Source organism: Sceloporus occidentalis, unplaced genomic scaffold (assembly GCF_023333645.1).
Source record: "Sceloporus occidentalis isolate IW3139 unplaced genomic scaffold, rSceOcc1.0.p SCAF_10, whole genome shotgun sequence".
NCBI classification, from domain to species: domain Eukaryota; kingdom Metazoa; phylum Chordata; class Lepidosauria; order Squamata; family Phrynosomatidae; genus Sceloporus; species Sceloporus occidentalis.
In genome coordinates, this window is record NW_028316990.1 from 37,805,806 (window position 1) to 37,827,907 (window position 22,102).

The 22,102-nt window shown below is 48.3% G+C and overlaps 1 protein-coding gene across 1 annotated transcript; it reads right to left on the reverse strand.

Moving 5' to 3' along the window:
• Positions 1–1,524: 1,524 nt before the first annotated feature.
• Positions 1,525–21,753, reverse strand: LOC149306509 (sterol regulatory element-binding protein 1-like). The gene is made up of 19 exons (XM_089477144.1): positions 21,315–21,753; positions 15,225–15,611; positions 14,735–14,901; positions 14,499–14,630; positions 14,122–14,337; positions 13,508–13,622; positions 13,085–13,269; positions 12,167–12,371; positions 11,174–11,358; positions 10,350–10,611; positions 9,878–10,044; positions 9,334–9,502; positions 8,604–8,712; positions 7,611–7,714; positions 6,483–6,615; positions 5,885–6,035; positions 4,932–5,117; positions 4,239–4,353; positions 1,525–4,127 (listed from the first exon to the last, which is right to left on the reverse strand). The coding sequence occupies exons 1-19, from the start codon at positions 21,421–21,423 to the stop codon at positions 3,904–3,906; spliced, it is 3,321 nt and encodes a 1,106-aa protein (XP_089333270.1). The 5' UTR covers positions 21,424–21,753; the 3' UTR covers positions 1,525–3,903.
• Positions 21,754–22,102: the final 349 nt, after the last annotated feature.

A 22,102-nucleotide genomic window follows, 5' to 3' on the forward strand; every position in this document is an offset into this window, starting at 1 on the left:
CTGGAAACTTCTGATGTGCACTTGGCATTCTCGTGCTCATTGGACCATAACTCCACCTTATACTTGTGGATGCATGTTTTTTGGTCATTACAGAGATTGTTCTTCCCTCTGCAGCAATCCAAACTCACCCAACCCACCTGGACTTGCCACATCTCTGCAATAGCTGGTCTCAAACATCATTCCATTGCTGGAAAGGATTGGAGAGGTGTCTGGCTATGTCCTTGCAGCCATGTGTACTGATGCCATCGTGTGCCGAGATGTCCATAGGGCTCTGGTGCATTTTGCCAGCTGATGTCCTCAGTTTGCTTGTGGCAATGTGGCCAGAAGCTTTTCCTATTCCTTCCTATTCATCAACCATGCTGTGGCCACTGGGGTGAGGGCTGTCGCTGCAACAGTGAGCCTTGGAGCTGGCAACAAGGGAGCCCTAGCAATATGGACCTTTCACACTGCTAAATGTGTGAGTTTAGGAACACGTAAGAGTGCTCCTGGAAGACAGCAAAATGCTTGTTTTGTCCAAAGATCCTGTTTCCCATAGGGATCATCTGGATGCTTCAGGGAAAGCTTAGAAGACTAGAATTGGAAGTGACCACAAGGGCCATCCAGTCCAAACTCCTGCCATGCAGGAATGAACCAAATAAAACCATAGCGATGGAAGAGATCACAGAGGAAGAGGTGGCCATAAAAACACCAATTTCATACTTAGGGAGGGTGGAACACAGTGAAATCATGTCTAAATCATGAGGTGGGCAGATCTGGGAGGGGGACATTATTGTTTCTGGAAACCTTCAAGGGGGCATATATATATATTCTTCCCCTTTAAAAAAGGCACACAAAACTGGAAGCAGGCAGAGGTCATCTTCTGGTTTGGGTGCAAGGAAGTCCAGCAACTGGTTGAATGGGCGAACCACTTATTCCTGGAAGGAGAGGCTATTAATGCACCCACTTTTGGGGTGGGAGAGTCAGAAAAATTGTGGTTTGGAGTTTGGGGGCGAGTTTCGGAACCACCCAAGAAGTCCTGCGGTTGCTCCATTTTGCCCACTCTAACCTTATGAGATACGCTATAGCCACCAATGGTTGCTTACCTAGCGATACTCATGATGGAAGCGGAGCTTGGAAAAGTAACTTTTGGTGCAAGGAGAGACAGAGCTGAAGTCGGTTCCTCTTTTCGACTGCATCTCCCAGAATTCTGCCCACCAGCCCTAACAAGTTCTGGAAGAAACGTATGGTCTTCAACTTTGGGGGGGGGGGGGGGCAACACCATCTATATTATAATAGAAAGTGTGTTTTTACACCACAATTTAGGGTGAGCTGAGCCCATTTCCAAAGTAATCCAGACCTCTTCTCCTTCCCTTCAATAAAGCATTGCAGACAGAGTTTATAAATAAGTAGAGTTTTTTTTAATCATCTGTACAAAAAAAAAAACCCTCACGCTATGAAAATAACTTTTAAGAGAAGAAGAGTGGTTCAGACAGGAGCAAAGTGGGATGTGTATATATATATACACATGCATACATAGATACAGATATACATACATGCATATATATATATATATATATATATATATATGCATGTATGTATATCTGTATCTATGTATGCATGTGTATATATAATGCACATAGATACACACACACACAGAGGCCCCTTACCAGAGAAAACCCTGCAAGTGGGGGCAATTCTGGTTGCGCTCCTGTCCCGCTGCGGTTTTTCTCCCCTACGAAACAGCAGCCTTGACAGCAATGGGAGACACGGCAAAGTCACAAAATCCGCCTTATGGGGTGGAGGAGAAAACAAAGGCAAGGTGAGGCCATCAAGGTCTCCCCCTCTAACACAAGTTTCTCATGTTCACCCAGTCTGACTCTTCTTTCTCCCCTTTCAGTACATGCATATCATGAAAACAGTTCCCCGGATGGTGTGCTTTTCCATCAGTAGCTGGGCTGGGTGCCTTACATTTCTTTTGGGGCTGGGTCCCTGCATCTTTATGGAGCAAGATTTCAACAGGAGAAAGATTATCCCATCAAGACATCTCAATGCAAGGGTAAAGAGGGAGTCATAGATCACCCTAACAAAAGCCAGAGTCCTGTTAATGACATGCTCCTGAATAAGTATGCTTTACATGTGTCACTTTTTGGATGCGGTGCAAGGGACTATTTTTTCGCCCTTGTGCCTTGTCCCAAAATCTCACCTCTGGGCAGCTGTTGCTGTTTCTTACTGGGAAAGGAGGAGGTGGTTCAGGGGAAGGAAAAGGAAGATATACTGTATTCCATCCATGAACATACTCACATTTCTCCTACCCTGCAAGTCGAGACCAGCTACTACATTGGGGTCTGAATTGTTTTCCTTCCACTGGTTAGCACCAGCCCCTCCTAGGATTTAACAGATTCTCGGGGGAGAGAAAGCAGAACTGTGCTCCAATGTAGGATTTGCAACCAAACAGAGCTAAGGAAAGCCCATTCCCCCCTTTTACTACAACTACCAGAATGAAGTTGTAGTAAAAGCAGGTGGGTGTGTTTCTGCAAGTGAGTGGCATATTTAGAAAAGAAGATGGCGAACTAGGGTAACAAATAAGTATGCACCTCCAAACAGCCTTTGGAAATGGCCCCTTCAATGCAGTAAAATAGCCACTAACTTCATCCTGGAATAACACAGCCTAGTAGACCACACAGTTACAACGCTACAAATCCACTTTAACTGCCAGGGCTGCTTCCTACAGAATCCTTGGTTGTTGTTTTCGTGCTAAAAGTCTCTTGCTGAGATTTCGGAGTACCTCTTCCTAAATGGCAAATCTCAGGATTGCACAGAAGGCAGTCGTGGAAGTTAAAGTAGTATCCAAGGTACTCCAATTGTGTAATGTGGGGGCGGTTTAGTGCTTTCTCCAGTGATCAAACGTTTAGAAGATTAAAAACTTCTGGAAATTCACCAGTCGCCACTTTCCACCCCAGTTTAGCCAAATCCCTTTGCAAACAATGGAGAAACCAGCAGTTTCTCAATATGGTCTTCTCAAAACTGCATCCTGCGTTGTTCCCAAAGCTACACATCGGGGAAAATGTTGCCCCATAACCTCCCAAAAAAGATCCTTAACATCACGCTGCAAGGTGGAGGCCTGGAGGCTCACTCGGGATGGAGAAGCCAAGGGGAAGGTGACCAATAGCCAGCCACTCTAGAAAAGGAGTTCACAGTACAAAGCGTTAACTCTTATTCAGACCTGAATAAGAGATGGATGGACCTCCTGCAATGGTGGGAGCTGCCACCAGGGGTCCCCCTTGTCTTATGGATTGCCAGCATCCGGGAGAAGCAAGGAGGCTCCCTGGAGGGAGGAGGAGGATGAGAAAAGGAAGGCTGATGGGATGCGGCACTATTGCAAAATCATCAACAGATCCAGAGGTACCCCAAGCCATGGTCCGAGCTTCCACAAACCATGCGCGTGCATGGAGACTGGGTGGGACGTTCTCACCTAGGAGCGTCAAAACATGGAGTGGGGAGGAAACAAAACGACCCTCGCAGCTAGTTGCAGCTGACCTTACAGGAGTCTAAAATCTGAGCACTGCCCATTTTCCAATGTACCCTGCCCACAATAGGTAGAATAACTATTTAGAGCAAGAGCAAGCAAGACCCATCGGCTCCCCCAGCCTCATAAAGAAATCGGCCACCACCACGTCTTCTTCATGTCCTCCCCGTCTAAGTCACCTAGGTCTGCTCAGCACACACAACAACCTGGAAGAGGGACGTTAGAGGAGGTAAGAGGGCAACCCTGCAGAGTAACAGTTACCTAGAGAGAAGGGGGGAGCCAGTGATCAGCAAACCCTCCTTCTCTGCTTCGTCCACAAAAACACATCCCAAGGTGTGCTTGGAGGGACCGCCCCACATTCGCTACCCACTCTTTCCAAGTCCTTGATCCCAGAAACTCTAGCTGGAGGTGACGGTGGAGCCGCTGCTGAGACGGATGATCATCTGTTGGCATTCGTGGAGAGTCCACTTGTCGCCCAGTTTCTCCAAGGAGCGGGCGGCTTCGGCCAACATGCCCACCCGCTGACCCGGCCCCAAGAGGAAGGCCGGCGGCAAGTAGGAGCAGGCGAGCAGGAGGGCTTCAGCTTGTTCCCGGGCGGTCGGGTGGCTGCCTTGTTCGCTGGCTGGAAGGAAAGCGGTGTCAATGAACACACATACATCACAGCAAAGACCAGCCTGAACAGCTGCACGAAAACATCTGCACAACCCAAATATCCCTCTCCATGCTCGCTCACCTCCTTTTGTGGGGTTTGAGGGCCCTCTCCGGCGCAGACTCCGGTCCAGCAGCTGATGGGTCCGTGTGGGGCTGGCCCGGGCCATCAGTCGGGCCGTTGCCTCGTGGAGGAAAACCTGAGGAGGAATCCCAACAAGGTTCACTAACTAGAAGCCATCCCCTTCACACACTCCCAAGTTTGCAGTGACAATTCCTTCTCCTGCAACTCCAGAGGAACTTCAGCTGTTGTGTCACCAGGGCTTGGAAAGCTTCTTTCTTTGGCTGACATCCCCCAGAATCCCCCTGCCAACCTGAACAGTCTGGGTGGCCATGTCAACTGCAGGATTCTGGGAATCACCACTCAGAAAAAGGAACTTTTTGAGAGCCCCATAGATAGTGGGCCCTTGGTATTCACTGGGGTTCAGTTCCAAGACCTCCTGTGGATATCAAAATCTATGGATGCTCGAGACCTACTAAATACAGTGGCATAGGGAAATGGTGTCCTTTATATCAAATAGCAAAATTGAGGTTTGCTTTTTGGAATGTATATATTTTATAAATATTTTCAAGCCATGGATGCTTGAATCTGTGGATTAAAATAATCCATAAATGTGACTGTACTCCAAAGGAATGACAAGTATCTCTTGATTTGGGGAAGGACATGATATCTCAGACTCTTCTAGGAGCCAAACTGGGCAGATGAATCCACGCTTACCCTGTGCATAGCCGGTCTGTCCGCTTGCGCCAGGCGCCGGAGGCTGCTGAGTTCCTGCTGAAAGCCACGCAGCTCATGGGCAGAGGCTTGATAGGGCCCGCCGTGGGGCTGTGCAGCTTGCATCTGCTGTTGCCAGAGCCGGGTGCGGGTGATGAGGAGAAGGTCACACAGGAGAAACTGGACTGCCTGATGGAGCAGAAGAGAGAGAAGTAAATAGAAAGAAGGATGGGCAGCAATCCAGAGGCAGAGATGCAAAGAAGAGGAGGATGGCAAACGTCTTGGAGGAGCAGAGAAGGAAAAGAAGGCCTCCCAACCACCCTCTCTACTGCAAAGCCCATGCTCTCTTCCACCTTAAAACTGCTGCAGTAATCGTCCGCTGTTAGAGAACGGCCTCAGGGCTGCACTGGAGGGGCATTGCACATCTCTGGCCGCACATGCAATGCAACTACAATGCACCCCCGAGGCAGCCACACAACCTCTGATGCTTATAGAGCGCTGTAAAATTTGCACAGCGCTTTACGCAGTCAAATAAAATACCGGGGGGGGGGGGATAAAAACCTGCCAAGTGGCATACATCATCATCATCATCATCATCATCATCATTATTATTTTCTTATATCCTGCCTTTCTCCAAATATAAGGTTCAAGGCGGCGAACAGCAGATTTAAAGCAATACAATTTAAAAACAGTATAACGTTAAAATTTATAAATATAAAATTAAAAAAAACAATTAAACCATTTCAAAAGCTAAAACAGTTATGAATTAAAATTGAATATGTTAAAAACTCAAACCTTAAATTTAAATAGCACAAAATCCCCAGCACTTATCCATTTGCAAAGGCCTGCCAGCACAAGAATGACTTTATCTGCCGCCCAGATAACCCAGGTTTCTTATGCCGGAGAGCAGCACCCTCATTTTGCCACCACCTCCGTTCCCACAGTTTGTGACTCACTCTGTCGATGGTGCTGGCGGGTGCGTTGCCTCCCAAGCTCTCGCGCAAGTAGTCGCCCGCAACGTCGCACTGGCCCAGACTGCAATCCAGTTTGCCCAGCAGCATGCGAGTCGCCTTGAAAGTATGCAGCGCCGCCCGGGGAAGAGGGTTCCTTCAATGGGGAGAAAAGGATGGGTAAGCTGTACACATATACACGCCATCATTTGGAGGATGATGGTCCCACTCACCAGTGGTACCACTAGCATTGGTGTCACCCTTGGGGCAGTGAGAAGGCCAGAGGGGCATGTGTCCACCACCTTTGCTAATTTCCCCACTGCCTTGGCAACCTCAGCAAAGAAAGCTAGGGGAGCAAGAAAGCCAGCATAGCCATGTGCCTGCTATCCTTCCAAGTCCTCATTTTCTTATGTCTTGACTGCAATCTCTATTCTAATCAACGACTGAGCCAAGGTATGGAAAATCGAACCTGCTCAGAACAAAACCAGGATTCTTCTGGTGCTATTTTTGCATTGACCTCCCACCACTCCCCTTCAATCCTTAAATACTTTGTCCAACTTGCACCCCACAGGATGCAATACTCCCTTTTCGCTCTGTTGCTTACTCAGACGCCTGGAGAGCTTTCGGCATGGACTCCACCAAAGGGTACAGGTGCTCCACCGCCTCGTCGTCCCCTTGCAACCCATGGATTGCCATTGCGACCACGGAGGCCCACCAGTGAGCGATGGGGTCAGTGCCTAGGGGCAAGAAGGAGGAGAAAAGGGCAAGTCAAGACCTCCAGCAGAACCTGTCAAGATGCACAAACTCGGTGGGCAGGGAGACGGCCACTTTGCACGCCTGGCTGGCTCTGTCATCTCCGTCCATCTGCCCTCGGTCCATCTGCTCTCCACTGGGGTCCTGTCCATCAGCCTCGGCTCACAGTCTTCCAACCCTCTGCTCTGTCTGGTGGCCTTTTGTCCCCAGCCATCCACCGTCCATCATGGCTTCCCCACTAACACACATGCCTCCAAAATCAGAATGCAAAAGCAGCCTGAACTCTGCAGGTGGAAGAAATGGACAGATCTGGCCATATCAATCCTTTCTTTCCACCTGCAGAGATCAGGAAAGCTTCCTCTTTTTTTGGACAACGCTTCCCAGAATTGCCAACATCCAAAACCATTACTTTTTAAAGGAAATTACCCCAAGTCCTCCAATATTACTGGATAAATCCTACAAGTTAGTGCCATTCAGAGAGACCAAGCATGGCATAGGACTCTTGTTTCCAAGGCTGAGCTGGGATATGAATCTTAGTCAAATTATAATTATTAAAAGTATTGTATTATTATTATTATTATTATTATTATTATTATTATTAATCATCCTTTCACTTTTTTGACTGTCAGCTTTCTGGCTTCATCTTGCGTCAGCCTTGCTGTAAGCTACCCAGATTCCCATTCCAGGAGAAAGAAGGGCTAAAGTTGGGATATTAATATTAGTTAACAAATTAGTTAATTTAAAAAACCTCTTGAGTTAATATTGTATTCTGTGGAACTGCCTCCTCCCAATTTCAATGATTCCTAAATGTTACATGAGAAGCAAAGACGGATCTTCACCAGCTATTCTTTACAGACGGAGTACCATTTTTATATCTCTGCTTTCACTCCTCCAAAGTCTCCTCTCTTTCCTCCCTTTCCTCTCCCTATTTGTCTCCATTCAGGTCCTTCCAGTCCTTTCTTGGTTTGGCAAGCATCACCTGTAGCGGCATCCATGTTGGTACCAATGGAAGGACTTGGACTGGGGACAACATCTGCACAGCTGTTGAGGAAATGCAGGTACTCCAGAGCATCCGAAAATTCCCTGTAGAGAGATAGGAGAAGGAACCCGGATGACTTTGAGATCCACCTTCCAACAACTGGAATCCGGCTGCAAGCTTCTAACTGGGGCAGAACCTGAGACTGAGGATGCAAACCTTCCCTTATTTCAATTTATTGCAGGAAACAGCATGTTTTTATTTTCCTGTTGGGTGAAATTGCAACAGCTTTCGTGCATTTTGTGACAATTTTAAACCCTTGTGGGTCTTTTTGTTATATAAAAGGAAAATGGGTTTGCACAAAAAAAGGAGGACCTTGAGCAAAAGGCAATGGTTTTTCTTGTACAGAAAGTCTTTGGAGAACATTACAAAACAAAAGCTCAAAGCGCTCATATAAACATAAATTTGTGCTTCTTGGTGATGCTCAAAATGGAATTCCTCCTGGACAGATTGCTGAAAATGTAGGACATGTCTTGGAAAAGGAGGCTGTCTGGATTTGGGGAGTTAAAAAAAGTATTTTGTCCAAACTCTAGGCAAGGTCAAAGCCAAGCACTTGGGCACACAACATTTTAGAGGTTGTCTCCATCCATATTTCAGCCTCAGTTGTGAGAGTGTGTTTGGGAACACACTGAACTATTTGAATTCAGGACCTCTTTGTATGACAGGCCAAAATATGGTTCCAATCTTGCTGGTCCAGATTCTATTATCCCCAGCTTTTGCTTGGGTTCCTCATCTTGAAATGATGGCATGCCTTTCCCAAGATCTAATCATGGCCACAAAAAGTCTTCAAGCAAAAGTATCCTAGTGTTTTTGGCCCCACTCTTTTGCTCTGGCCCAACACTGGAAAATGGACCCCAAGATGGAGCATGGCCCTCGAGAAGCAAAGAAGTTCCCCGTGTTTGTTGGGTATGGAGAACGTATCCCATTATCCCTTACCCCTCGCCGAGGCTGGCAGGCGTCTGACTCTCCAGCCTGGACACGCAAGAAAGCGCCTTCTCCAACAGATGTTCCCGGAAAAGTTGAGTCACTTGCGCCAAGGGATCCGCTGGGAAAAGAACGGAAGAGTCATCTTAGGGGGTCATCATTGCCCAGGTGGCACAAAGACACCCTTGACCAGAGATGGAAACCCATTTAATTCAAAGAATCCTCCACCTATTCAGTCATACGAATGCCAGCCATTAAAAGCAATGTATTTATTATACATCCAAATCCTGGGAAAGTTGCTTTCTTGGAGTACAGCTCCCCAAATCCTCTAGAGATCTTGTTGGCTGGGGGATATTGAGAGTTGATGTACATGGTTTTAACCTTTTAGCCAGCTTGAGTCTCATTTTTGGAGAGCAGGATATAAATAAGGGGCTTTTTCGGGACAAAGAAATTGTATTTTTTGTAAGTGTCGGAGGTATGGTGGGATGTGTGGCCCTCCAAAATCTCCTTGGGGGCTAATGCAGCCCCCCAGCCTCCCACAGTTGCCCACTCCTGCTCTTCATCTATCCCATTCTTATCTAGCTTTGCACCTGAGATATCTGGGCTGTCTATTCTCTCCCTACCACAACCCTACATAGTGAGTTAGACTGAGAAGCCTATTAGCTTCACAGTCAGGCAGGATTTGAACCCATGTCTCCCAGGTCCACTGTTGCATTTCACCAGTCCCTGCATGTTTCAGTACCTGGGTTGCCAATGGAGCTGTAGATGCTCTCCCGAGGACAGCTCTTCACAGCCCAATCGCCGTCCACGAAGAAACGGTGCCCGACCGGATGGCACAACCACTGGAGAGCCGGCGGGACAGTCCCGCTGTGGGAGAGCAACACTTGCCGGGCGCTGCTGAGGAAGAATCGCTGAGCATGGAAGGAAAAGGAAGAGGCTGTCAGTAATGCACCGGAAGGTCCCTAGAAACCTCGCTCTTGTTCTTCTTGTCATACAGTGTCCCAGAAGAAAAGTCAGAGTGTGGCCTTAAGGGCTCAGTGAAGTAGCCATGCTGAAGAAAAGTGTTTGATTGCACACAGAAAGGTCTCAGTCCAACATCCCTTTACTGTAACGTAAATCTCTGCATGCAGCTCTCTTCTCAGAAGAGGAAGATGCATCTGGTCTCAGCTCCAAGGGGCAAGGAAAATGAGGGCATGCTCCCTTTCCCAAGCTCTGGGTCAGCCCCAAAGGGAAGGGCAGAGAAGGCCTTGCCCTCCCTACCCCGCGCATACACCACCCAAACTCACCGCCAGGAAATGGCAGCAGCGATGGAGGCTGGTCTTGACCCGCAATGCTGCCGCCACATAGACCTCTGCAAGGGTGGCCACTGAGATGGTGTTGCCTGCACACTCAGCCAAGTTGACAGCACTCAGCGCCATGTTGATAGCCGACAGATGACCTGCCACATGCTTCCCTGGAGGACAAGGAGGACCAGCAGTTAGTCTGAGAGAGGTTACGAAAAACAGCAGTTGCATATCTTTGGGAAAATTTCCTTCCGGGGCTGGTAGAGGGGTCCTAGCAGACACAAATCACCCAAATCTAGTCTATGTGTGTTGTGTGCCTTTCAGACTTTATGATGTCTTGGACTACATACCCAACATGGAAGGCATGGAAGACTTATGCAGACCAGAAGGCGATTACCCCAGCATTAAGGAAAAGGCACTCTGTACATGCTCAGGGATGCTTCCTCTTGCAAGGGCTGCCACTCCACTTAATTACCTGTCATGTGCAGTTGATGCAGCTTGTGGTACACCAGTGCCGCATCACAGGCACTCTTGCACACATCGGCCTTGAGCTCTTGGTCACGGAAGAAGCCCCCGGCCCGGCCGGCCAGCCATCGCCCGACCCAAAGACGCTGAAGCACATGCCTGATCAGGTTCCACAAGAGGCTGCAGGTCAGGTCCAGGTTGGAGGTGGGCAGTGGACGTCCGAGGGCTTTGAGCGCCGTCCATAAGTTCTGGGAAGCCTGCGCAAAATCTCCCTGAAGGTGCGGATGCAAAAAAATCACTCATAAAGACAAAAGGACAACAGAAGGGAAACATATCCATGTTAGCAAAATACAAGAACACCCAAAAACCACAACACAACGATACCTTTTTTTGGACCAACCTAACATGCCCAAAATACATCATGCAAGCTCTTGAAGCTCCACTGGCTTCTTCGTTTTAATGCACTTTTTCTTGAGTCAAAAATTGCAGACAAAAATAGGTATCTTTTTAGGGAACGTCAAACACAAAAATGTGTGCGCAGCAGTAAAGGAAGGCATACAAAAATGGGCACTAATAAAGGAAGATGTAAATAAAATTGTATCTACTGGGAAAGCTGCATATAAAAATGAATTGAAATTTTCACACTGTTTCAAATTGGACAGAATGACCTTACATCCTGAGCTTCCTCCAGAAACTACCACTCGGGGGGGAAATGTTTTGTGAGGCGTCAACTGCAATTCCCAGGATTCCCTAGCCATCCTGGGCACTGCCCTGCTGCGTGGGCCATTCTGGAGTTGTAATCACAAAAATGGGCAAATACACACAGTCGCTTACTCGTGCCAAGTCCAGGTCAGCTTGCTTGCGGTGTCTCCAGAATAGGACAGAAGACTCTGAGTGGAGCCGTGTCACGGGTTCGCCATAAATGAAGAGCCGGATGAAGGCACCAAAAATGACCACTATGTTGACCAGCCAGAAGCACATGGTGGGGAGAAGCCATTGCAACCAGGTGATGGGAACATCTGGGGACAAAGACAAAACCAGTTAGAGAGGAGGCTACCATGGATAAAAGGACCATGAAATCTGAAAGGAAATTGACCCCACTACTTGGAGGAGTGCCTCTATCCTTATGTTCCTGTCCAAGGACTGAGGTCTGCTGGTGGAGGTCTTCTTCCATGTCCCACCAGTGAGGTCAATACATTGTGTTGAATAATGGAAGCAGGGCCTTCTCAGTTGTGGCACCTCAATTTTGGACTATTTCCCCCCTTGAGACCCAACTGGCACCAACACCAAGACTTTAGCTAAAACTTGGGTATCCACAAAAACATTTGAGACTCATGAATTCAGCCCAAAGACTGTTACTGTCAGCCCTCCATATCAACAGACCTTTTATGCATGGATTTGAGTATCCATGGCTTGAATATATATATATATATATATATATATATATATATATATTCTCTAAAAAAGCAAACCTTGATTTTTCAATTTTATAGAAAAAACATCATTAGACCACTATATTCAATGTGACTTGACCATCCACGGATTCTATTCCTTGGGGGAGTCCTAGAACCAAACCCCAGCAGATATCAACTTTTATGTTTTTAAAATCTGTAACTCATTATATTGGTTTAATAGGCTTCTGGCTTATTTAAATTATATTCCTTTGGCCACTACAGAGCAGGTCCTGGTACATTTAACTCCAAAGCTGCTCTCATGGGGTGGTGGAGCATGTAAAAGGGCCTCTCTTGAGGAGCTCAGATTAGGGTCATGCGCATAGTCGAGGAGGAGGTCTTTCAGATTTCCTGGTCCTAAGCTGTGCACACTCACCTCTTGCCCCGTTCTCCGCCTTAATGGTGCGCCCAAGACCGCTGGCGCCTGCCATGTCGGTGGGCTCCGTGGACCTGGACCCTCCCAGCAGTGCAGACAAGGGGTTGAAAGAGAGGCAGAGGAAGACGAAAGCACACAGCGCCATCCGCGACCGATCGAGCATGCCCATGCTGCCCGGGGAGAGCGCTTGCCGTTCTTGTTTCACCTGCAAACAACCAATCACAAGTAAATTTCAGGGAAGAACAAAGACAGAGATAGAGAAGGAGGGATTTGGTGTCGCCAGGTCCAGATCCCAGCTCAGCCACAAAGGCTCACTGGTTGTCCCCTTCACTGTGGTAAAAGCAACGCCAGTGCCATTGAAGAGCATCTTCCATCATCACTAACCATTGTTTAAGGAGGGCTTGGAGACTGATGGCAACCCTTAAAGGGTTGTTTTAAAGATAAGGGGAGAACTGTGGCCAAATAGGATGCAGGCAGTTCCATGTCCTCTCCTCATCCCAGTGCCAGGAGTTACTGGTATTGTTGCTGCTTAATGGTGGTGTTGGGGAGAGGAGCTGGTCTTTGCTCAGGGGGAAGTGAAACAAGGGTATTATTATTATTAAACTGTATTTATAAAGTGCTGAAGGTTTGTTTGAGGTGGATTCCTGTGCTGTCAAAGTAAACCATTACCCAAAAGCCAGTGTGGCATAGTGGTTTGAGCACTGGACTATGACCAAGGTTCGAATTCTCACATGGAAACCCACTGGGTGACCGTTGGCAAGTAACACACTCTCGGCCCTCCAAAATCCCAGTGGCAGGTTCACCTTAGGGTCACCATAAGTCAGAAGTGACTTGAAGGCACACAACGACAACCCTGATTCTCAACAGCTTCTTCCCAGCCCTTTCCGCACTGCCCTCCGTTCCGGACTCTGCTCCAACCTTGGCCTCCATGCAGAAGGGGCTTTCCGACTCGGAATCGCTTCCGCTGGTGCCGCTGAGTGAGAGCGGGCTGCTTTGCAAGGGAGATCCCACATCGGACGGAGGTGGCGTCAGGGCGTCCATCAGCTTAATCCCTTCCGCCGAGTCCTCCATCTTCCCTGTGGCCACCAGGTCTTTCAGGGATTCTGCAGAGGCAGGAGAGATGGGGCCAAAAAGCATGAATTCCTAGCAACTTGCACTCAAAATCAATCTATTCTCCAGCCGTGGGACATTCATCCTGCAACACTTTTGCAATTGGTTTGCAACAAGGCGCAACCATTATTAACTTTTAAATTTTAAATCTACTTTTGAATCAGAAAACTACTTTTGAATCTGAATCAGGCCGGGTGTGTTTGGAAGGTGCCAAGGGGTTGGGAAGCTTACTGTTCTTCTGGGAAGCCATTTTGAGGGCCACGTTCTCAGCCTTCAACTTCTGGTTCGCCTGCTTCAGGAACCGGATGTGGTCTATCGCCTTCCGCAAAATGGCCGATTTGTTCAGCTGACCAATGGACAAAAACAAACAAACAGGGAGATCAATTAATAAGAGGGACAGACTCCAGAAATAGGACCATTGGGGTAGCAGAGAGGTCACAAATACTGTATATGCTCAAATACTCTTATTTTAACTTAACTCTTATTTAACTTATTTTAACTTAACTTATTTTAACTTCACTCTTAATTTAAAAAAGGAACCATCTCCTGGCGAAGGGCAAATGTGTCATCTGTCCTGGAAGCACTGACCCTTCTCTATTCGTTCATCCATCCTTTAGGATGAGCAAAACTAGTTATGCTTGCTGGAATTTCATATGTTCTTTGGCATTGTTTTCCTTTGCTTCATGCTTTAGATCCTTTGTTACATGTCCCTAAGTTTGACCCTTGACTTATTCACAGGTTATATTGAAATCCATAAATTTGGCCCTTGACTTGTACATAGTTATATATATGGTATAAGCCAGACGCTGCCCCACTGCCCCAGAGAGAAACGCAGGAATACATACCTTGGCATCTGTTCCCACCACCAAGTCCTTGAGCTCAGCAATCCTGTCATTAATGGAGCAGCGGTACCTCTTCTCTATGGCGTTGTGCGCAGTGCGCTTCTCGCCTTTGTTCTGGCTCGCCAGTGGCTTACCAGTGGTCAGGCGGTTGATGGGCAGTTTGTCCGTATCCACTACCAGTGGCACAGTGGCCAAAATGGTACCTCCACTCATCAGGGTCTGAAAGAGAAGAGCAAAGAAGAAGAGTTGGTTTCCCTCCTTCCTCCTTCTGGACAGCATCCAGTTTTGCAAAGCGGATCCTTCCCATGAGCGGGGGTTCGGTTCCACCCATCATTGCATGAAGGGTATAGAAGACACGATGGCAAGATGTGGGCACTTACTGACATCTGCAGAGGTGCTGACTGGACGGAGGTGGTAGTAGCCAGGGAGGTGATCCCGGTGGTGGCCTTGGCCCCAGAGACGGTGGTCAGGAGCAGAGAGTCAGCCTTGATGAAATGGGGCTGCAGAAAGACCTGCGAGAAGAGCAGGGAGGTCAACACAAAGAAGGCCTCACCAACCTTCCAGCCATGTGGACTAGCAAACCAGGTTGCCTTTGGTCCACACCACTGTCACTCACCGGGACTTGCTGGATCTGAGGCTGGATGACCTGGGATCCGTTGGGGGCCAGGATCTGCTGTGGGGCAATGTTTTGGAGTGGGGTTTGCACAGCCACAGAGTGGGGCTGCTGGGACGTCACTGGGACAGTGGTTGGAGGAGGCTGAGGATGTCCTCCTGGCTGGGGAGCTGAGAAAGAGAGAGGAGCATAAGATGAATCCTATGGTGTATCTACACCACAGAGTTAAACCAGTCTGGTGCCACGTTAACTGTCGTTGTTCCATCATAGAAGAATCCTGAGGAAAGACTTGGGATTCTCAGCTAATCCCAAGCAGAGTAAATCAATGGGATTCGGTCATGTCAACACATGTGTAAACTCAATGGACTCCAGAGGTCTCCTCTAATTGGGAGTAATGGTTTCATTTAGGCCAGATTTTCCCCTCTTGGGTTTGTTTGCTTTAGATTTGGTTTTCCCCACTAGCTCACACTACTTTGATAAAACTCAGAAATACCTTTCTGATTTGGGAAGCCCGCCAAAGGTTGCCCTGAGAATTGGGCCTGGGTGACCGGAGCAAAACCTGGAGGTGTCCTTCTGGGTGAGGAGAGCTGGGCTTGTGGTGGAGAGCTGGCTGTCACAGTGACCGGTTCTTCCTCCTTGACATCCATCAGAGTTGGGTTTGGGTTTGGGTTCAGCCCAACCGTTGGTGGGGACGGGAAGCTTGTTTGGGTCGGTGATGGAAGCTGAAACAAACTGGAGGAAGGTGGGTTGCCCATCCCCAAGTAGCTGCTGAACAAGCTGGGCCCATGTGGGTTGGGTTCTGGTGGGGCATTTGTGCCAAACGGACCATCGAAGAGACCGGGGAAATCACCGTCGTCTGTCGTGATCAGTTGCAGCATGTCTGGAAAAAGGCAAAAAGGTGGTGGTTGTTGCTTAAAATAGATTGCTTAAAGTAGTGGTTTGGAGACCACAGTTCAAATCTCCGCTCGACCGCGGAAACCTACTAGGTTACCTTGGGCAGGTTATACTCTCTCAGCCACAGAGGAAGGCAAAGGCAAGCTCCCTCTGAGCAAATCTTGCCAAGAAAACCCCATGATTGGTTCATTTTAGGATTGCTGTAAGTCAGAAACAACTTGGAGGAGCACAACAACAACAGCAATAAAGGCACAGAAAAGAAAAGGAAATGTAAATGTTGTTTGCTTTTCTTCCACAGAAAATGAAGAAGAAAAACGTTGCCTTCAAATTTCAACAATTGCAGTTTCAAATGCAGATGGAAACTGAAAATTCGTTTGCACCGAAAACAACATTTTCCCTGGGACTACAACTGTGGGGAGGAGGACCAAACGAGAGTGTCGCTCCCCAAGAAAGCATTCTGCATGACATTTTTTAATCAGTCCCCAAATATTTAGAAAACAAGAGGGAGTGCAGAATTCATATTAATGGAAGCAATGCTTTGGTTCTGCCCCTCTCCTTGCCTCCAAGTCTCCATCCTCCCACAGCTCCAAATGCCACTTTTACAGCTTGAAACCTCCCCTTCTCTGCCACCCAGCTTTCCCAAAACCACAATCATTTCACCTTCCCACCGTGCCCTCTCCACTCGCTAGGGACCAAGACCCACATTTAAGGTGGGGAAGACAAACACCTGGAAGTTGCTTCTCTGCAAAGCAAAGGGGTAAGACCCCATATCAGATGGGAACAGCACCTTCAAAAGTGCAATCCATCCCAGGAGGTCCAAAGTGGCATGCACAATTGGGTAGAAGATGCCAGTGTCCTCTGAACCTGTCCAGGAGCGTGCACACTCAGACTTGACAAACTTTGGACTGTCCAGGAGTGGATAAAGTCAGACTGGACAAACTGTGGACTGGTCCAAGAGCTTGCAGACTCAGACTGGACAAACTCTGGACCGATCCAAGCACTTGCAAACTCAGATCAAACTCTGTACCTGTCCAGCAGTGTACAAACACAGATCGGACAAACTCTGGACCTGTCCAGGAGTGGACAAACTCAGACTAGACAAACTCTGGAAAGGTCCAAGAGCGTGCAAACTTGAGTCGAGCTTTTGGGACAAGAGCAAGTTGGGATGGACTGTGCAACAGGCATGCATGCTCATTTATTTTATATACGTTAAAGGCCCTCCTCCAGCAGACAGCCTCCTCCTCCTCCTTCCTTGCCTCCGCCTCCCGCTTTGCTGGAATGAGGGTGGAATTGTGAATCACGGATTTAGCATGAGGTGATCCGCTTTGGCCAATCAGGGCTGGCCCCCAAAGCCGCCGCCGCAGCCTCCAAGGTGAATGGCGCCAGGGTTACTGCCGGGCATGCCGGGTTAACCCCTTCCCCACCTTTGGGGGCAGCAAGGGTTACTCTAGGTCAGCTGTCCCAGTTCACTTTTTCAGGGCCGGAGAGCTTTAGGAAGCAAGCATGCACACTGCACACCCAAACCCACGGGTTCACACTTGGTTTTATTCCTTGGCAATGTACAGCATGCATCCTTGTGACTGTTGTGGCCATTGCTTTACTTTCTTTGCAAGCAGGCTTTTAATACAGTGTGAACTGTGGGTTTGGGTTCCAGGAGGAATTGCAAAATGTCCTCCATTCTGCGCATGACTAAGAAACCCAAACCCACTGGTTCACACTTGGTTTTATTCCTACAAATCCCAGGATTCCATAGCACTGAGCCATGGCAGATAAAGCAGTGTCAAACTGCATTAACTCTGCAGTGCAGATGCATAAAGAAATGGGCTGTTTGGAAAGGCATGAAAGGAATGACCCAAAGAAGCCAGCCAAACCAAAGAGGAAGGGAAATTGCAAACCCAGACAAACTCAGACACAGAGACAAGCAAAGGCACCCAAACACAGCCACGCAAGCGATGCCCGGGTCTCCTCTGCCCTGTTTTCCCAATCGGGATGTGCCCTTTGCCCCGTGTCAAAGTCTCCTCCTGATGCTGACTCCGAGTTACCCCTGCTGCGGGAGAAAAAATATCTCCAAAGTTGTGTTTGTCTTGCACACAAAAGCTTTTGACAGCATTCTCTTGACAAACATGGAGCCATGCGAACCGCCAAAGGATCCAAACTACACATGCAGCAGAAGAAGATGCTAGAGTCCTGGCTTTAGTAGGATGGAATGGGCCTCTTCAGACTGCAGGACTAAACATAGGGGGAGTGACACCTTTAGACTCCAACTCCCAGAATTCCCCCAGCCAGGGGGTTCTTGGGATGGACAAGAGTGACCACCCCTCTAGGTGTCCATCCCTCTCTGATGTGTCACCTGGTGTGGTCAGTCTTTGGATGGACCACCCCTCTAAGTGTTCACTCCTCTCTAAGGTGGTCTACCAGGAGGGTCTTGGGAGAGATGGCAGTGACCACCCCGAAGGATGTTCATCCCTCACTAAGGTGTCACCTGCTGTGGTCCATCTTCGGATGGACAGAAGTGACCACCCCTCTAGGTGTCCATCCCTCTCCAATGTGTCTCCTGGTGCAGTCTACCAGGAGGGTCCTGGGATAGATGGGAGTGACCACCCCTCTAGATGTTCATCCCTCTCTGAGGTGTCATCTGGTGTGGTCTACCAGGAAGGCCTTGGGGCAGATGGCAGTGACCACTCCGCAGGGTGTTTCCCCTCTCTAAGGTGTCACCTGGTGCAGTCCACTAAGGGGTTCTTGGGATGGACAAGAGTGACCACCCCATTGGGTGTTCCCCTCTCTTTCGAGGTGTCACCGGGTGCAATCCACACTCACCTAATGACGCCAATGGTGGCAAGAGCTGGAGGTGGCCCAAAGTGGGCATCATGCCCAAGGTCCTCAAGCACCTCAAGTTGGCACTCGGGAACACCATGTCACACTGCCTTTCACACACATACATCCTCCGACAGGAACAGTTTATCACTCTCTGCCATGTTAGAAATTTGAGGACTGAATTAAAAATTAATGGTGGGAAGGGGTATTTTTATTTGGGGAGGGAGACAATGCCATATTTTTGCATAGCTACCACTCCTAGTTGCAGCCTTACAACCTCCAGAAGAAGATCCCACGAATTCCCCCTCATTTACAAACCACAAATAAACCAGCAGGATTTATATAAGAGACGCCTTACATAACGGCAGTCAATTCTGCACTGGTTCAGAGTCATCATAAAGGGGTTTAAGGTTCAGCTGCTTCTTTGAGCTGCCTATCCCCAGTCCTAACACCCTCAAGATGTGTTAGACTACAACCCCCATCAGCCACTGGGACAAGGCTGGTTGTGGATAATGTGGTTTATAGTTCAACCACAGCCTGCTCTATAGCCTTTTGCTCCTTCTTTTTTCCAAAACCATGGAAGGAAACCGTGCCATCCTCCAGATATTATTGGACTACAACACCCAGCATCCCTCATCGTCAACTATATCATATGTTATCTTAAATAATGTTCATCTCTTTATGAGATCCTAATGTTGGGGTGGAATCTCTTTTCCTGTAGTTTGCATCCATTGCTCCCTTGGGTCCTGTTCTCTGGAGCAGCAGAAAACAAGCTTGCTCCCTCCTCAATATGGCACCCCTTCAAATATTTAAACAAGGGTCTATCATATTACCCCTTAACCTTCTCTTCTCCAGGCTAAACAGACCCAGCTCCCTAAGTCACTCCTGATAGGGCACTCTTGTTTCTTCTCATGAGGACCACCACCATCACCATCCCAGAGAAGGTATGCTTTTATCGTTTTGTGTGGGTTTTTCGGGCGATGTGGCCACGTTCTAGAAGAGTTTATTCCTGACATTGTGGCTGGCATCTTCAGAGAATGAATATGTCAGGAATAAACTCTTCTAGAACATGGCCACATCGCCCCAAAAACCCACAAATAAACTACGGATGCTGGCCGTGAAAACCTTTGACTTGACAAGGTACATTTTGCCAAGAGTCCCATTCCAGAGCATTTGATGACTCTCATGCTGACAAATCTGGGTTTGGGAACAGAGGGCAGGAGCAGTGCCCTGCAGCAGGCCGCCTTCAGTCTTTGCACAAGAGACCGAACTCTCTTCCGCCAGAGAATATGACCGACAGTAACCCAGCCTGTGACGTCAGTCCCTCCACACACCAACACACACATGCGAAGTGTTGAGAAGCCAAGCAGCTGGCAGCCATCCAGGGACGATGGCGGCAATAAGAGGGTGGCAAACACAGAGAGCTGGCGCTGGTGCTGATGGTGGCAGTGGATCTCACACTCTTCTCTTCCAGGTTGGAAGCCATCTCTCCAGAAAAACCTGCTGCCCACAACAGCCTTCTTCCAGGCAGAGAGATGTTGCAATGCTCCCAATGCTGCTGCTCGGTTATATTTCTCATGTGAGGGTGTTGTGTAGAAGAAAAGAAAAAGCACATGGGTAAGGATGGAAAGGCCTTGGGCAAGTCAAGCTCTCTTGGCGTAAGAGGATGGCAACGGCAGACCCCCAGTCTGAAGAAACGTGCCAAGAAAGCCCCGTGATAAATGCACCTTAGGATAGCATAAGTCAAAAACAACATGAAGACGCACTACAACAACAAAGGAAAGCATGGAATGGGGAGGAGGATTCCTGTTCCAGGAATGGGAACCAGATTCCCATGCAAGAAGAAAACAGGTTCTTTAGCAAGAGCAAAACACACAAACACACAAAGAGAGAGACACAAAGATTGCCCCAACTCAGCTCTTTCTCTCCCAAGCCTTTACTTTTGAAATTGTTGGTGCTTTCCAAAACCACACATATGCACCCTTATTAGTTGTTGTTGTTGTTGTTGTTTCCAACATCTTTTTTATTGCCCTCTCATCCACAACTTTTCTGAAATCATAATTGTACTGAACATTTAATTACATTCATCCATGCATGCATTTCATTACTTGCATGCATTTCATTACATACATGCATATGTTTTTCTGGCACACACTGACTTGAATCATATCCCACTTTTGCTCCCAAATTGGGTATCCAGCCCTTTGGTTCCCTTCCCACACATTGCCTCCTTCTCTCTTACGAAGGCTATACAATCCTCTCATGTACAATTTCATCTGGAAAGTCACACAAACACACAAACTATACATTTGCCAAGGGAGGTGATGGGTTCTGCCCCCCACATCCCTGAAGATCTTGATAGGTCAGGGAGGGAATAAATAAGGCACCCCTGAGAAAGAAAGAGGAAGACTAAAAGGGAAAGGGAAAGACATATGGCCACACATCTGCTTTCCACAGAGATTTGGGGGGCTTCACTCAACCCACCCCAGGCCCTGAACCCCAAAACAAAGCAGGGAAGGAGGAGGACTAAAGATCCCCTCCATAACCACCATCACAATGCAAAAGGTTTTCTTTCCAAGTGCAAGTCCTAAAGGGAAAGGGGGGTGTCCCCTTTTCCTCTATACCCACATCTCCCCTTCTCCCAGGGGTGCCTCAAAATGAAGCCATTTGGGTGCCTTGGATGATGATGATATTGTTATTATTATTATGCTCAGCTGTCGTTTTAAGTCCCTGCCCTGCCAGGAATTTGGAGACAGAAGGGAGGGAGAAGAATCATTATGGAAAGGCAGAGTTCTTTGGGGCTGCAATGCTCTCCATTTGCCTCTCTCCTATCTATACATATATACATAAAACACCAAACCCACCCCAAACTCACCATCGATGTCACTCAGAAGCGCAGTGTCAATTTCATTGGATTCGTGGAGAGTCAGGGAAGGATCCAGGCCCTCCAAGGGAGCCTCCTCGAAAGGAAGGTTGTTCATCATGATGGTGGCAAATCTTGCATCCAGGAGGAAAAACCCTTACCCAGGCTGCAATATATCTATATATGTAGATATAGATATGGAAAGCTGATGCTTTCACCTCCTTGGCAACCGAAGCCAGAAGAGAAGGAGGCTCTTGTTGGTGGATGCAGCTGAGACACAACAAAAGTCCCAAGGAAACCAATCCAGCCCCCAAAATGCCCAAAGCAGCTGGGTTCCTAGCTGTGCGTCATGGCGCACCAAGCTTGGCATCATCCATGGTTTGGAGCCCTCCAAAGTGGTGCTGATGGCAAGGAGGAAGCCTTGCCCAGTTCTAGACTGGAGCCCCAGTCCAAAGCTGCTACTGGGCAGGCTGGGGGCGGAGCCACAACCCTCAAGGCCCGCCCCCAGCTCCTGCAATTGGGTCCCCCCCACCTCTCCAAAAGGAAGCAGCTTTCTCATTGGATTCAGTGCTGCTGGGTTTCTGTGTTGCCTGCAGATATTATTTGGGAGGGAAAGGAGGAGGGTTCAAGGAAGGCCCTGGGAGTCCCTGGGACAGCTGCCCCTTTGCAATGGTTAGGAGTGGTGCCCAGGGCAACAACTGCCCGCTTCTAGGAAAAATCTGCCAAGACTGGTGCCACCTGGAAAAGGCTTCCCCAGTTTTTGGCATTTGCACCTTTTGCAAAAGCCAGCTCTCCTGTTT